Source organism: Myzus persicae, unplaced genomic scaffold, assembly GCF_001856785.1.
Source record: "Myzus persicae strain clone G006 unplaced genomic scaffold, MPER_G0061.0, whole genome shotgun sequence".
Taxonomy (NCBI): Eukaryota; Metazoa; Arthropoda; class Insecta; order Hemiptera; family Aphididae; genus Myzus; species Myzus persicae.
Genome location: NW_019104022.1, coordinates 175,361 through 190,556, shown reverse-complemented (window position 1 = coordinate 190,556; position 15,196 = coordinate 175,361). Strand labels below are relative to the sequence as shown.

The following is a 15,196-nucleotide window of genomic DNA, read 5'->3' as shown; positions in this document are numbered from 1 at the left end:
ACCCTGAAATTTTTTAACAAATTCCTTAGGGTAAGGGCACTAGGGCATTATCCATCAATTATTAATATTATCGCCAAATAAACTAATTTACATTTTTTAATTTTTACACATTTGTTTACATTTAAAGAAACTATTTACCCAGAATGTCTTAATACTTATTGAAATTACAATTTGTACGATTATTTTGAGCCGCTAAAGCCAACTATTTTATTTATTTTAATAGTGAATTTGCTATAGTGGTAGAATTATTAATGAATATTATATTATATTTAAAAAAAAAACCATATTATTATGTTATTATATTATATACTATATAATAATAATAATATTTAACATTATCTTAAAATTACAAAGAAAAAAATTTGTCATACATGAGAATTGTTGGTTCTGAAAATTAAAGCCCTTGGCAGTGTTTAATTTTTGATCAGAAACGAGTTTGTACATATAAGATAGAAATTTAAGAAGGTGTAGTTTAAATTTATTTAACAACAACCCCCTCCAAGGATACTTTTTAAATTGAATTCTACCACATAATAAGTTGTCTGAATTGTATAATTAAAAAAAGCATTTATTAAACGGCGTCATTAGTGAAATATTCCTAAAATACAAGAAGGTGTGGACGGGTGGAGAAATAATAACTTGTAATAACTATGAAATTAATGATTTAATGCTAACAATATTATTTTTAATTTTAACAAATTCTACAAATATAACACTGAATAAATAATAAAAAGGTCTTACGAGTAACAAATAAGATGGTTCACACCAATATATAGGAAATAAAATATTAACGTTTCATATCTCTCTTTCTGGTGTCAAAAAACTGATTGTAATGTCACTACGTTAATAGGCTTAAATTAGTTATGTTTTGAAGAAAGTTTTTTTAAATTTCATTACAACAATTTAACAACAAGCAGTGACATTATATATATATTACATAATAATAAACATAATTTTATACGATCATATACGATTTAAACTTAATTTATGCTTATTGCTAAAAATAAATTTCCAACTGGGCAACTTTCAAATTTGATAAGCACCCTTAATATACTAGTTATAAATAAAATAAACCACTTATAAGTAGAATAATAATAAATATATATTGCTGGGGACAGAGGAAGTAATTATTATTAAATTAGACCAAAAAGTGAAATTGTTAGAAATAAAATCAGCGTGTAATACTCTATCATAACACTAACCTACGAATAAGTAACTCACATTAATTTTTTTTTTTAACAACACTTTTATTATAAGCTACCTATAAAATAAATCTATGACCAGAATTAAAGTAGTTTACTTTTAGTTAAACGATAGGTTAAATTTAATATTATTACGAACTGAAGGAATAAACATTTATTGAGCATTAAATGCAATATTTTCAGGCTTGTTAAAGCGCAGTAAACTTAAGATTTGGATAAGTTAGGCATGATAACATTGAAATTTTAACAAATCATTGAGGTTAACAGGCAGGGAGGGGGTGATTACTGTTTTTTTATTAAAAAATAAAAACACACATCAACTTTGGTAAAAAAAATAATAATAAAAAATAAAATAAAATAATATTAATATTAATAATAATAACACAACAAAATACGGAGAACAAATGATTTGCACAATGAGCCTAAATTTGGTTTATACAATACAGCTAGTATACCATTATTGAACTTGAATTATTCCCATTTGCATGTGGGAAAACTTTCAATTTCATATTTTATGGAGTAAAAAATACAATAAGCAGTAAGTATAACACTGTTTTAGCTGGACCAAAACAACAAATAGCTGTTTTCATTTAGTTATTTGTTAACAACTATGATACATTTTTTACTAAAAACATAAATAAAAATTGGTCTGGCAAACCTAATGCATCTGTATCTAAAACTTTTATTCCTTACTTATGACCTTTGTTTAAAATGTGTTATTATTCATTTAACTGTCAAATTATTTCCGGTGTCGTACATCACCACCGCTGTGGTCGTTAGCATTGTTTCTGAAATGAGTAATAATAAAAAAAAAATGAATACAATATTACAATATCTAAAAAAAAATGTAAGTGTCAAAGATAAAAAATATTATGTCAAGGTATAACATTATGTCATGAAATGTATATCTAATCAGAATTTGCTACAATAAAAACCTAATATATTAATCTTTACAAAACACCAGTATTCTTGTAAAAGCAAAACTATAATGTCATATTATAAAAATACAATATTTAATACTATTAGGACTATACAGTATAAGCTATATTTATGACCTATAAGTTTTAAATTGAGAGATTAAAAAAAAAACAAGGTTCCTTAATATATATTCTAATACATAAATAAAGCTCATCTTACTTACGTCTCTGGCCCTTGGTCAGTGTCACTTTCCTCAAATTCGGCCTTGTTACGTTTCTTCTCATAAATAAATATAACCAAACACAGAAGGATCACTTCAACACAAATACCCAAGAACGGCCACAATGCAGCCATTTTGTCTATAGCATAATAAAAATAAACCAATCAAATAAAACAAAGCATTAACTTCCCACTAGTCTTTAATTTATTACCTTTAATGCGCACGTAGGAAGCAGCAGAGTGTACAGGCTCAAAGACAACACTATTTTTTCCACTGCAGATGAAGTTTCCTCTATCATTCATTGTGATCGGATCCAAAACTAAGATGGCATTGGAAATATTCTTTTTGTTAGGTAAAAATTTAATATGTTCAGAAGGCACAAGAGTGGTATTTTCTATAACAAAAATGTATTAACAATTAGCTCAAAAACGTAAGTATAAAAAAATTGTAATTTTTCCCATAGTATACTTACCAAATTTCCAACTAACTTCTGGTGTAGGTACACCATATACAATGCATTCCAATTCCATTTTTTCACCCTCGATAAATGTAGCTGTTTTTGGCAGTTTCATGTAAGGCTTTACTATAACAAAAATACAATGTCTTAGGCATTTTTTTTTAGTAATATTTAGTAACAAAATACATAATATGTAGGTGCGCTATCACAATTTTAATATTTAAGTCAATCTAATATTAAATCCTACACTATGTACATATATACTGGAGATAAAATTTGAGTAATCTCAAAACATATTATATTATCATTAAGTTAAATACATAAATGAAATCCATTTAATAATATTGAAATTAAAAATAGATTAGTATTATGTCAATAAAAACCAGTATCAGAAGGCAAAAGTAAAAGTGGTTACACGGACTAGTAAAGTAATATGTTGTACAATACAACAATCCATGACAAGAATGTACATACAAATATGAAGAACAAATATAGAATACACTTCTAAAGAAGTGCAATCTTTAAACTATAAAATCTTACGAAGGGCAAACAGTTTAAATCTTAACTTAGTATGAGATTACTAGTTGTTAATTAATAAAAAATAATCTCAAATCATATCTCATATCTTGTATATCTAACAATATTTTTCTACTTTAACAAGGTAGGGTGTACATACACAAGTTATTTATTGGATAGCTTCTATACAAATTAGATGTATAAGAAAATAAAAAAAGATATTTGATTAAAATATGATATAAAATAATATACTAACAGACAACGTTGAACACCTTCTTGTCAACTGGACTCATAGTGGAAGTGAATAAGCTGCATGTATACTGACCAGCATCGTTTTCAACAAAACGATTAACTATCAGAGTGTTTCCACTCACATCAATGTGGTGTGGGTCTTCAGAGTCAGTTGTTATTTGATTGTCACCTTTAAACCTACAAATGAATAATTAGAGGCTATTTATTTATAATTAAATATATGGATAACTGAAATGTATATACTAACCACTTCCATATGTACTTTTGATCTTGAGTGCCATCAACATTACAATTAAGTGTTAGTTTGCTTTTATATTCACCTATTTTATACTTATCGCCGTAGTCATAGTTTGCTTTTATAGTTGCTTGAGCTAAAACAAAATTATAAACAAAAAAATAAATACACAGGTACTAAAAATGATTGCTAATTGCTTTTTTAGGATATTTTAGACATTAAATGAATATCTAATGTATAGGTGATTAATATTGGATTTTAAACAACATAATATACAAATTACATATTATATGCATTAGTACAAAAAAATCATATTATGAATGTCTGCAAGGTTTAATGTTATATAATATGTATATTTTATTTCAAATGCAAAATCTATATAACAAATAATGCAAACAATAAAAACCGACAACAGTAATGGGTTAATACCTAACACAATGATAAATCTAATCTATATGAGATGTCGCAGTATACTGGAAAGTGTGTCTAGTCGCAATAGTTAATTTATATGCGAGCCAAAAATGAAGCGAGGCGAACCGGTCCGGGCACATGGACATTTATTTTAAAAGCTCATCATAGCCGGCACGTACCGGTAACCACATACAGTACATGAAACTTGTTGTACTGTGTTGTGCATCGATAGGCACCCGAATGCATCGAGGATGCAGAATTGGCTGTAATCGTGGATACAAACATATTGTCACTAGTTACTGCTTCGCTGATATTGAAGTGTTCACCAGTAACCAGGGTGTGACCATCTTTTTGCCATTTTATGACTTGGAACATTGACACACGACATGTTATCTTAAATGGGTCGCCATCTCTCACTGTTGTATTACCCTCGTAACTGGGCTCATCAGCTAAGTAGTCCAATTTCGTTTCCGAAACAAACAAACATATTTTTTCATACCCCAAAGCCACGAACAATTTAAATAAATAAATAAATAAATAAACAAAAACTAAATAATCAAGAGTTATAGTTGTGCTAAATAATTTAATTGTTAAATAGCTTACAAACTTTATAACTAAATATGTACATTTATGTAGTTAAGTATTTTAAGCATAATTTATCTGTACCTATAAAAACATAGCGAGTTCCTATAATATTCCTAAACATCACATTAACTACTAATATATAAATATAATTACTTTTTTCATTTAGTTTATATGTGTATTTAAGGTATGAAAAAGTAGGTGAAGTATCTTAAAGTTAACTTTCTTTAATTATGTGTTAGATACATAGTTAAAAAACATTACTAGATAGATAGGTATTATCACATAGGTACGTCTTCTCATCCAAACTAGCGCACCACGCCTACTGTCGTTTTCGTTATTTCATTGGTCGAAGAAATTTCTTGCGCCAATATTTTATAATATTTAATATTACACTATAATACATATAAGCCATAAACTTGGTCATAACAGTATACCTAACACTTAAATAGTAGGTCATAAACCCATTAGAAAAAAATATTTCAGAAAATCAAAAATAATAATTTTAAATAAAATATTTGAAAAAATATGTTTTTAAAATATAATCTAGTACCTATTGATAATATGAATAGCATTGAAAAGCCAATGAGAAACACAGATAACTCAGTTAAAGACTGGGTCTGAAAAGGAATATGCATGATAGTAAAAATGTGATCAAACCCATCTATTTAGTAAAGGTTAAGAATTAAAAATGTACCTATAGGTACCTAAATAATATTTACTTTCTTACCTACCTATAGCAAATATCCATCAGTAAATGTGTACTTATTATAATATTTTTATCAAAATTAAAATATATTTTACCTAAAAAGTATCAAATAAGTAATAACTACGATAATATACTTAGTAATAACGTATTATAAATAAATTAAATATAATACCTATATTTTTTTTTTTAAAGCTTAATAGTCAATATTATTTGAATTAAAAATGTACCGATATCTTTAATTGAATACTTTAAATAGGTAAGTAAAAAGGTTTATGCATAGTGCTAATAGACAATAAGAAAGTAAATACATAAACTAAGTAATAATAGTACCTAATTGATTTGTGTCAACACGTTACTAAAAGATTATCTTATTAAGGTAATATTGACATTGAATGAATTTATTTTGGGATATTAATATTAAATACTATTAGATCAACTATTAATTTAGATATCATTCAAACAAATCAGTTCATATTTTGTGCCTAACAACACACAAGCTATTAACAGAAATGTATACAAATATTGAATGTACATTAAGCTTAAGTTGTCTAGTCGTAACACCCATCAGCATTCTAGGTATAGGTCAAAGGTAGTAGATGAAGGAATTATTGCACCTGTCGTTAATATCTAGTACCTATATTATTGTATACATACATAGATATAATTCTTTCTTTTAAATAAAGTAATATCTTACACTATTTCAATTTGTAGTTTTATATTCAATATATGTACTCGAAGTCAGTGTAAAATTACTGCTTTGACAAGTTTAATAGGTGAGAAATTGTTCGATGTTAAAATTATAATACAATTGAAATGTATTGTACCTACAGATGTTAGTTTGAAGCAAAGCTGTCAAAAAGTTGGATGGGAGTAGACACAGAATATGACGTAGGTAGCAACACAATCTATTTAGAAGTATATAGGAAGAGTTTTGTGCATTGATGGTTGGCACTAATTTTAAAATCAAGAAATAAGTCATGGGCAGGTGGCACTGTGGCAGCATTCCGACAAGACAACTTAAAAAATTACAAGTTACGAAACCTGGACATAAGAGACTAAGGTTGGTTCTTGGGGGTTATGGTGCTAGACGTACAGCACACCAGCAAGAGGAAACTCGTTGAACATTTTAAATCATTTGTTTATTTTATATATTTATTTATTTTCAAACGACGCGGGTAAATCGGGTAACGCCCTAACCCTAAGCACAGTAACAGCAAAACGATGTAAAAACAAAGCAACGTACCCAAGACCCTGGAGGGCCCGAAATCCAACAGGGCGCAGAATACGACACTGTACACAACGACGCTGAGCGAATTCCAGCACATAATTCAGGATACGTTTTCCCGGGTATTGGTCGGCTGAATTTCTCAGCAAATCACTCTAAAACGATCGCACTGGCCGTCTAGTCGTCGCAGCCACCGCCACCGTCGCGCTCTTGGTCGTCGTCGTCGCTGCCGCCGCCACCACCGCCGCCGCCGCCGTCGTGATCACCGTAGCCGTAGCCGTGATCGACGATATGAAGGTCTTCGTTACCGTCACCGTCACCGTCGCTGAACGTAGAACCGAAAAATTGTTACGAAAAAAACTGCGACACCCACACGGCCACAAGAGAACACGAATTAAGTATAATACCTATGTATAAAAAAAAATTAATTTTTACTCAAGTCACACGCACAACTCACGACGACTAGTGTGTTGGTGTCGGTGTGTGTGTGTTCGGTGCGCGTGTATGCGTATGAAAAACCGTACGGACTACGGACGCCCGCGCGCGCGGAATTAAAAAGGCGATATTATTCGGCGGACCGTGTGTGAGTGAATGTGTGTTGGTGAGTGAGTGTGTGAGTGTATAACAGTGGGACAGTGTGTGTATGGAACGTACGACTGCCCGTACAGTGTGTACAGCGGCGAGTGGAACGTATGTGTGTGTGACTGAGTGAGTGAACGAATTTGCGAGTGAGTGAGTGAGCGCGTACGTGTATGAGTGTGTGTGGGTCTGTATTACGGTGTTCAGTCGTCGGAGAGAGGTAAAATAGGCTAAAAATTTCCTTGTGCCCCGCGGAACAGGGCCGACAGAAAATAACTCGAAGGGAGAGAAGAGACGACGACGACGACACACACGCACATATGCGGCGACCGAGAGAGAGCGACTACGGGGCCGCCGTCATTGACTCGGCGTTGGTGCGACCGAGACGGCCAACATCACCGCTGCGGCGGCGGCGGCGCCCTGTCGTATTGATTTGCCGCCGCTCCACGCCCCGCCCTGCGCCGCGACAGCGTAACCGTCGCGTAGCCGCTATAGCCGCCGCCGCCGTCGGGCGCTCGACAGTGGTACCGCGGTCGTCGGATCTAAATTATTCGCACGTTACGCGGTGGAAAACACCGCATCCGCCCCGGGTACGGCCGCTACAGTCTCGCGCCGAAAGTTCCTACATGGTTTTTCCGTTTTTCCGACCGGCGAGCTCCTCCCCATCGTTGCTGTCGCCGACCTCGAAATTCAACCGGAGAGCCGCTCCCCCCACCATGTGCGTGTGTTCACGAACCACCTCCCGGGCACTGCCACCACCCGCCTCGCTAAGCCATCGAGCCCGCTCGCCGAGCGCCACGGCCGGGCCGGGACAACCGACCGGTACACGTCAGCCAAACCGTAGGTCGTGTCCCTTTTGTTGGGATGGTTGGGGGAAGGGAGTGAGCGCTTGCGCGATCGGAAAACTCCTTTGCGCTCGCTCTCTCTGTTTCGTCTACGATTATCCCCATAACCGTATTTCTCTCTCATTATCGTTATTTCTCCTCCGCTCATTCATCCCCGTCATCAATTCACCCCCACGCAGAGTAGGTCTATTTTCTTTCCACTCCTCCCCCATCGGCGTATTCAAGTCCCTGGCCACCCGTATTATACCCTCGTTGGTTTTATAATATAATAATAATAATAATAATTAATAATAGTATATACGTATGTGTGCGACATTGACAACGGTAATACATAATACTATAATAGTTATAATACTTGAATCATGTACTTAGGGGTGGTGGATGAGTGAAGGGTTACGGATCGGGATGGATTGCACGACGTGACGTGTATACGTCATACCTGTCCTGATTATGTTCAGTGGTGGAAGGGGGGGGGGGGTGGAAGTCTATCGAAAGTCACAGCGCAGCGGCAATGGTGTTCCGATAACTTACCCGTTCCCGTGTACACTGCAACGTAATCAGCCGCCGGCGGCACTCACACATATGGGTCAAAGTGTGTGTACATTCGAACGTTGTCGTCGGACGATCGACATGCTGTCTGCCGCCGTCGCCGCCGCCGTTTATATTTATATAACCCCGACCGCGACGGAATTTTTTTTTATAGATGTTTAGACGTAAAGAAAATAGCTTTATTAGTCTAATTAATGGGCACTGGCTCATGAGATTTTCGCTGCCATTTCAAAAGAATTCTCGTAAACGCTTTTGGGTCTGACACAGAAACTGTGTCCGACTATCGAATGAGTGTGATACATCAATACATCATAATATTTATATTCCGCGTTAACCGTTGCGCGTCGCTGCAATTTCTCCGACATCGGTTTAATATTCCGTTCAATATCGATCGCTCTCTAATAATCAATAATCTCTGTGCGTGTACACAATATGATTTGTTACAATATAATCTTTCTATTATTGCCGTGACATAAGCAGGCCGTGTACAATCTAGTTTTAGGTGTTGCGTATATATAGGCGATAGGTCTATCGGTGTGTGTACTATAATACTGATACACATAACCTTTATAGTTTATATTGTTATTGCCGGGTTTACCGCTCCATTACACCTGCTCATAGAACTGTGCCAAAATCTCTCTTAATATTATTGCATCGATATTTTCGAGTAAAAAAATTAACTGTTCAATAATGGAGAGGGGTGCACAGTTACTACTGACTACTACTGCTGGAGGCTTAAGTATATTGGCAAGGGTTACTCTCGACAATTCAAGTGGGTAAAAACCACCCAAGGGACATAAAGAAATTATATGTACAAAAATGTACAGTATGTATAATATTATATACTTAAGATATGGACCACAGAGCAATATAGGGAATAGGCACTTAAGAGTTAAGAGGGCGTCATCATACCCCCGCTTTTGAGGGGTTTTAAATTTTTAAATAAGCAGATTCATTGATTTTTTTTATAAGAATAATTAAGATATAAATAATGAATATAATTATATTTAAAACATAAATAATTTTTTAATACAAATATTTGTGTTGAATTGGAAATTAATAAATGTTTAGTACCTATATAATTCTTTAAAATATATTCATTTCCATTAGAATGAAAAATGTAAAGTACTTACTTACTTTACTTTATATCATAGGTTAAATTATTTTTCAGTTATAATAAAAATTTGATCAATATGTGTCATTATGTTTTAAATGTTTATAAATTAAAAATCGTTCATAGTTGATAATAGGAAATCAAAAATTAATCGTAGGTATCATATCGCAGCTGTATACTCAGCACGGATATTTCAGGTAGGTACCTAATAAAAAAATGGTCAAAGTCGATACAACTCAATCTGAAAATATAAATAATACATATTTTAATTTGACTTCCCCAAATATTATATTATATTATATTCTTATATTCTGTCATAACCATATTAAAAGAAATACAAACCAAAACCTATACTTAAATAAACAGACTAACTGAAGCATTTAAATAATGGATAACGCCAATGGTTCTAAAAAATATTTTTAGGTAATTACTAATTACAAGCAAGAAGATCAGAGTATACATTTTTTAATCGATTTGAGTTAACAAATCAATCATTTTCACCTGAAAAAATCGGGACAAAGTTTACAACAGATCTTTTGAACATTTATTTTTGTCTGGCAGAGTTTACAATCTCCAATCTCGTGGGTAGGTACTATGTTAAGCTATTACAAAAAAATGAATAGGTTTAATATAATAGTTTTAGTTATGACTCGTAATTTCCAACTTATTACCTACATATACCTACTTATAGATTATATGTATATAACCGTTATTAATTATTACATATACAAAATAAACACACCGCACAGCACTGTATCTGTATACATAACAGTATTTTAATATTTAATACATTAAACAAACAAAATGCACTACGTTAATTAAGGTTCAGTTCAGTTATCCATATTTTGTAGTTATTTGTTTAATTAAAATCTAGAAAAAGTGTACACTGAGAAATAAGAATCAATCAAAATTTGTAAATCGAATATTATTTGCCAATTAATATTTGTTTTGAAAATAAATATGGCTATTGATGTTTACCAATAAATAATATTTTAATAATATATCTATCCCGGTATTATTATATTTTAGAGAGTACCTACTATTTCAAAACACTTTTATTTTTGACGTTATACTTTTGATATTTTATGTTTTGAAAATTGGAAATAATGATTTAACAGTATTGTATATGTATTCAAAATTTCGAGTGTTATTTGACTGCAGTTCCCCAACACGTGTTGACAATTTAAAATAACATTTTCTTATCCTTTGATCCTTTAAATAATTCAGAAAAATGTACCTAGTAAAAGTTAATGTGTAACTTCGATAAAAAAAAAACCCATATCTATTTGATCTAAAACACAAATATTAAATACCAATGAACAATAAGTTAGAATTGTCATGAAATTATTTAAAATAATAAAAACTATCCTAGTAAGAGAAGAAAATATTTTGATAAAAATGTGAAAATGTAAAAAAGTTAAAAATAAAAATGTAACTGATTGTGTAAGTACATTTAATATTAATCATACATTTGAATAAAGCAGTGTCGTCATTTCAGTTTTTTTTTAGTACGCATATTTTAATACAGGCCACAGAGCATAAACCCTGTTTAAAATGTATCCATTTTTCGGACCAAACAATTTATAAGAAATGGGCCAAATCTTAATAATATCAGATTTTTTAAATGCGCAAATGAATACCTTGTGCTATTCAAATAGGTAGGCGGAAAAAAAGACCACAAAAATAAAAGTCCACGAGAATGCCATACAAATATGCAATTATTGTTCTATTTTAAATGTTCAAAATATTTCGTTGATTATAATTCGGAAAAGCATAATACTTAATAGTACTTACATAATTTAGATAACAGATAATAATAATCACTACTAGTGGCCTAGAAGCTGATGTCAGGAAGATGAATAAAAAAACAAAATAGTAGGGTCATTAATGTTTATTCGTTACAGATGTATTAAACTTGAGCAACGAACTAATATTATAGGTACTATCGCCTGTTCTGTATTGACTTATTGAATTAATATTTTTATAGTTGTGTATTTTTTGTAGAATATACCTAAGACTGATATTGTTTGACTGTAGTTTTGTCTGACCATATTATATCATTAATTATCTAATGACTCAATACAAAACAAATTTATGATAATAAATCATAACTTATAACACAATTTATTATGTATACATGTGTTCATATTTATATTACAATTTTTCCGGTGGTATTTTTTTTCGTGGTATGTTCATTTTTTGGAGCTTTTTTTCCGTTACATTTTCTGGTCTTATTTTAATAACAACAATCAATTATAAAAATCTTAAGGTCTTGGCCCAATGTCTGACTTACTGGTAAATACTAAAATACCTATATAATATATTCGAGATTATCTGTTTGTTATCATTCATATAAACCAATAACAGTATTAACCTATAGTATTTAGTAATCTATATTAGATCATTTAATATATACTTCCATTATGTATTTATGTACGTCTTATATAGTTATTCAAGTATAAATAATGTGACCTACATAACATATATTACATATGCGTTATACACTAGTAGTTAGTACACTACGTTACTAAAACAGTACCTACTGCACATTTAAATTTAACTACATAATATTATGTACCTACCTAATCTCTTATCAGTTATAATTACTGATTAGGTGTGCATTGATACTAGGTATTTAATAATGACAGTAGGAAATAATACGAATTACAAATGGATCAAAGCAGTGAAAATTTCATTCTGTCCAGTATACAAGACAGCGCAACGTCATTATTCCGTTTATCAATTACCACGAATGTCCACGATAATAGATATGATACATTGATACCTCATACCTACATGGCTATACATTGAAATTCAAATAAACAAAAACTCATTTATTATAATAAACCAATAGTCAGTTAAATTATAGTTCATATTGGCTATGCATATCTTGTGCTACCTACAATATGTTTTACTATAGTGAAAAATATCAAAAATCAAACATTTAAAATGCATAAAAAAAAAATTAAAATTAGTTGAAAATTTCATTCACTATAGAAAATCATGATTTAAATACAGTAGAATATTTAAATTGTCTACAATAAATACTTTTTGCCTTTGAATAAAAAATTGTTATTTTATGTATTAATATTCAATTTCGTCAAAATTAAGCTTCAGACGCTCAACTTTTTATTTTATAATTTCTGTAAGGAAAACTAATATGAAGCCTTATGCCTATTATTATTTACTGTTGTTAGATTACTTATGTAATTTAACTGTACTGTATTTAAGAGCTGCACCCTGCAGAGGGTTGGACGAGAAACATATTATGAGTAATGTATATAATATGACAATCACGATGATGTTAATTTTATCTTGATTGCCGTCTGCCAATTGGGGTGTGGTACACAAAATACAAATCCATTAATAAACTATAAAACGTATTAATAACTTTTGTACGATAGGGCTTAAAGCGTGCCATTCATATTCGATGTCTTAATAAATTTAATTATTATTGAAAATATTCATGTTTTAATTGATAGGTATCAAATTATTGTATAATAATTATAAATACGTCTTTGTTCATACTTATATTAATATCTCAAGGATATAATTTAATAATCAACAATACCTATTTAAAGAAATTTACCAATATTTAAAAATTAAAATGTAAATGAAGGTTCATTTTTAATTCTAAGCGGAGCGACAAATGCATTGATTTTACAATGATGTATTTTTTGTATAAATACCTACACTAAAAGTAGACGAAATCATGATTTTATTTTCAATAATGAAGATGGTTTCTGATGAAAAATTTACCTAGTTCATATTTTTGAAATGTTAAAATTGAAAATTCACAGAACATTTTAAAAGCATGGGTATTTGTTTCTTTATATCTCGAAATTTTATGTTCACGTGATCAAAAACTTCAAAAACTGAAAACAAGGTTTCTTATATTAGTTGTCCATATACAATTTAAAAAAGCAGGTAAGTGGATGTCGCTTTGCTGTATAGCTTAGGTTACAAGTGGATCACTGTAATGGATGGAGTTAAATTTGAATTCAGTGATATAAATCATTGTATACGAAAAACGGTTCTGAGCGAAGACGATCTGTTAGCTAATGATATTACTCAGTAATTTAGTATACTTGATGATATTATTGTGATTAAATTAATTAATTTTACTAGTTAGTTTTAGTACTCTTACGCAGTAGATTAAATTAATTTTTGCAAAAAAAAAAAATACATTTTAAAAGTCATTGTGTGTATAAAATATAATAATATACTTTTAAAGTTTCAAGTACCAATGAATAACATTTTTAATTCACAACAAAATAATATAAATCATTATTCTTGGTTATATAATATGTAATTTCGTCCACATTTGAACTTAAAAAAACTAAACGAAAAAAAAAACTGTGCTTATATATTTTTAGATTTTTTGATTACAGAATAACCTATTCTTGTGAAATATGTTGTCAATTTTCAACCTTAAGCTGTAAAAAATGAAAATTGTAAAAGTTCTAAGCTACAAAAAATTGTTTGTAAATTTGGATGATGAATTCTATCAACATTTGAACTTTAAATGGTTATCAATAAAATCGAGCCAAGGTATTTTTAATATTTTTCAACTGATATTGTAAACAATATATCAGGAACCTTATAAATTAAATTTATTTTTGACACAACAATACAATTTTATTGACATTTTTAAAAAAATAAGCTTAAAAAATTGAAAATGTCCATCAACATCTTTAAACGAGTCAAAATATTTTGAAAATTTTGTCAAGTATAGGAAATAGGAATTGATAAAATAAACATATCTTGTTAATTTCAAGTATTTGCAGTGATTCGTTTTTGAATTACAACAAAATAAGAAAATTGCTATATGAAGAGAAATCGAGTCCAATGTTGTAAAAATTTCAACTTCAAACACTCATAAAAATTTATGACATATTGAATACAATTTTATAAGGAATCTTGTATAAATTTTAAAATCTTAGATAGGTATTAAAAGAAAAATTTTAATGAATTTCTAACTCAAAATAATTTGCACATTTTTGTGATTTTTACGAATATTGTCAAAATTCTAAATTCAAATACTCATAAAAAACTATTGTGGATTTAAGAACAACTTTTTTTTTAATTTCCACCAACACCAACTTAAGAAGAACGTTGTATTACATTTTCGAGCTTTTTGACGTACCTATAGTGAAATTTTTTTTCCTTCAGTATAAAAAGGAACAAATAATAATCGAAAATTTCACACGCCTATAAATGGTTCAATAGTCAAAATATTTTGAAAATTGTATAGAAAACTCAAACATAAATATTCAATGAAAATTTCATGTATCTATGGTCATTTTTTTTTTTTTTTGAGTTACATCAGAAACCAAAATCAATTTTGCTAAAAATTGGTTTTGCTTATAAATTCCCGTTTTC

At 30.4% G+C, this 15,196-nt stretch overlaps 1 protein-coding gene across 2 annotated transcripts; it reads right to left on the bottom strand.

Annotated features, from left to right (window-relative positions):
- Positions 1 to 645: 645 nt before the first annotated feature.
- LOC111037700 (neuroplastin) lies at positions 646 to 7,652 on the bottom strand. Of its 2 annotated transcripts, none has more exons than XM_022320413.1 (8): positions 6,746 to 7,652; positions 4,391 to 4,660; positions 3,813 to 3,936; positions 3,570 to 3,742; positions 2,813 to 2,923; positions 2,552 to 2,734; positions 2,340 to 2,479; positions 646 to 1,990 (listed from the first exon to the last, which is right to left on the bottom strand). In XM_022320413.1, the coding sequence occupies exons 1-7, from the start codon at positions 6,825 to 6,827 to the stop codon at positions 2,340 to 2,342; spliced, it is 1,083 nt and encodes a 360-aa protein (XP_022176105.1). In that variant the 5' UTR covers positions 6,828 to 7,652; the 3' UTR covers positions 646 to 1,990. The 2 variants fall into 2 exon arrangements, with proteins under 2 accessions (XP_022176105.1, XP_022176104.1); XM_022320412.1 differs by having other exon boundaries at positions 2,344 to 2,479; positions 6,746 to 7,650.
- Positions 7,653 to 15,196: the final 7,544 nt, after the last annotated feature.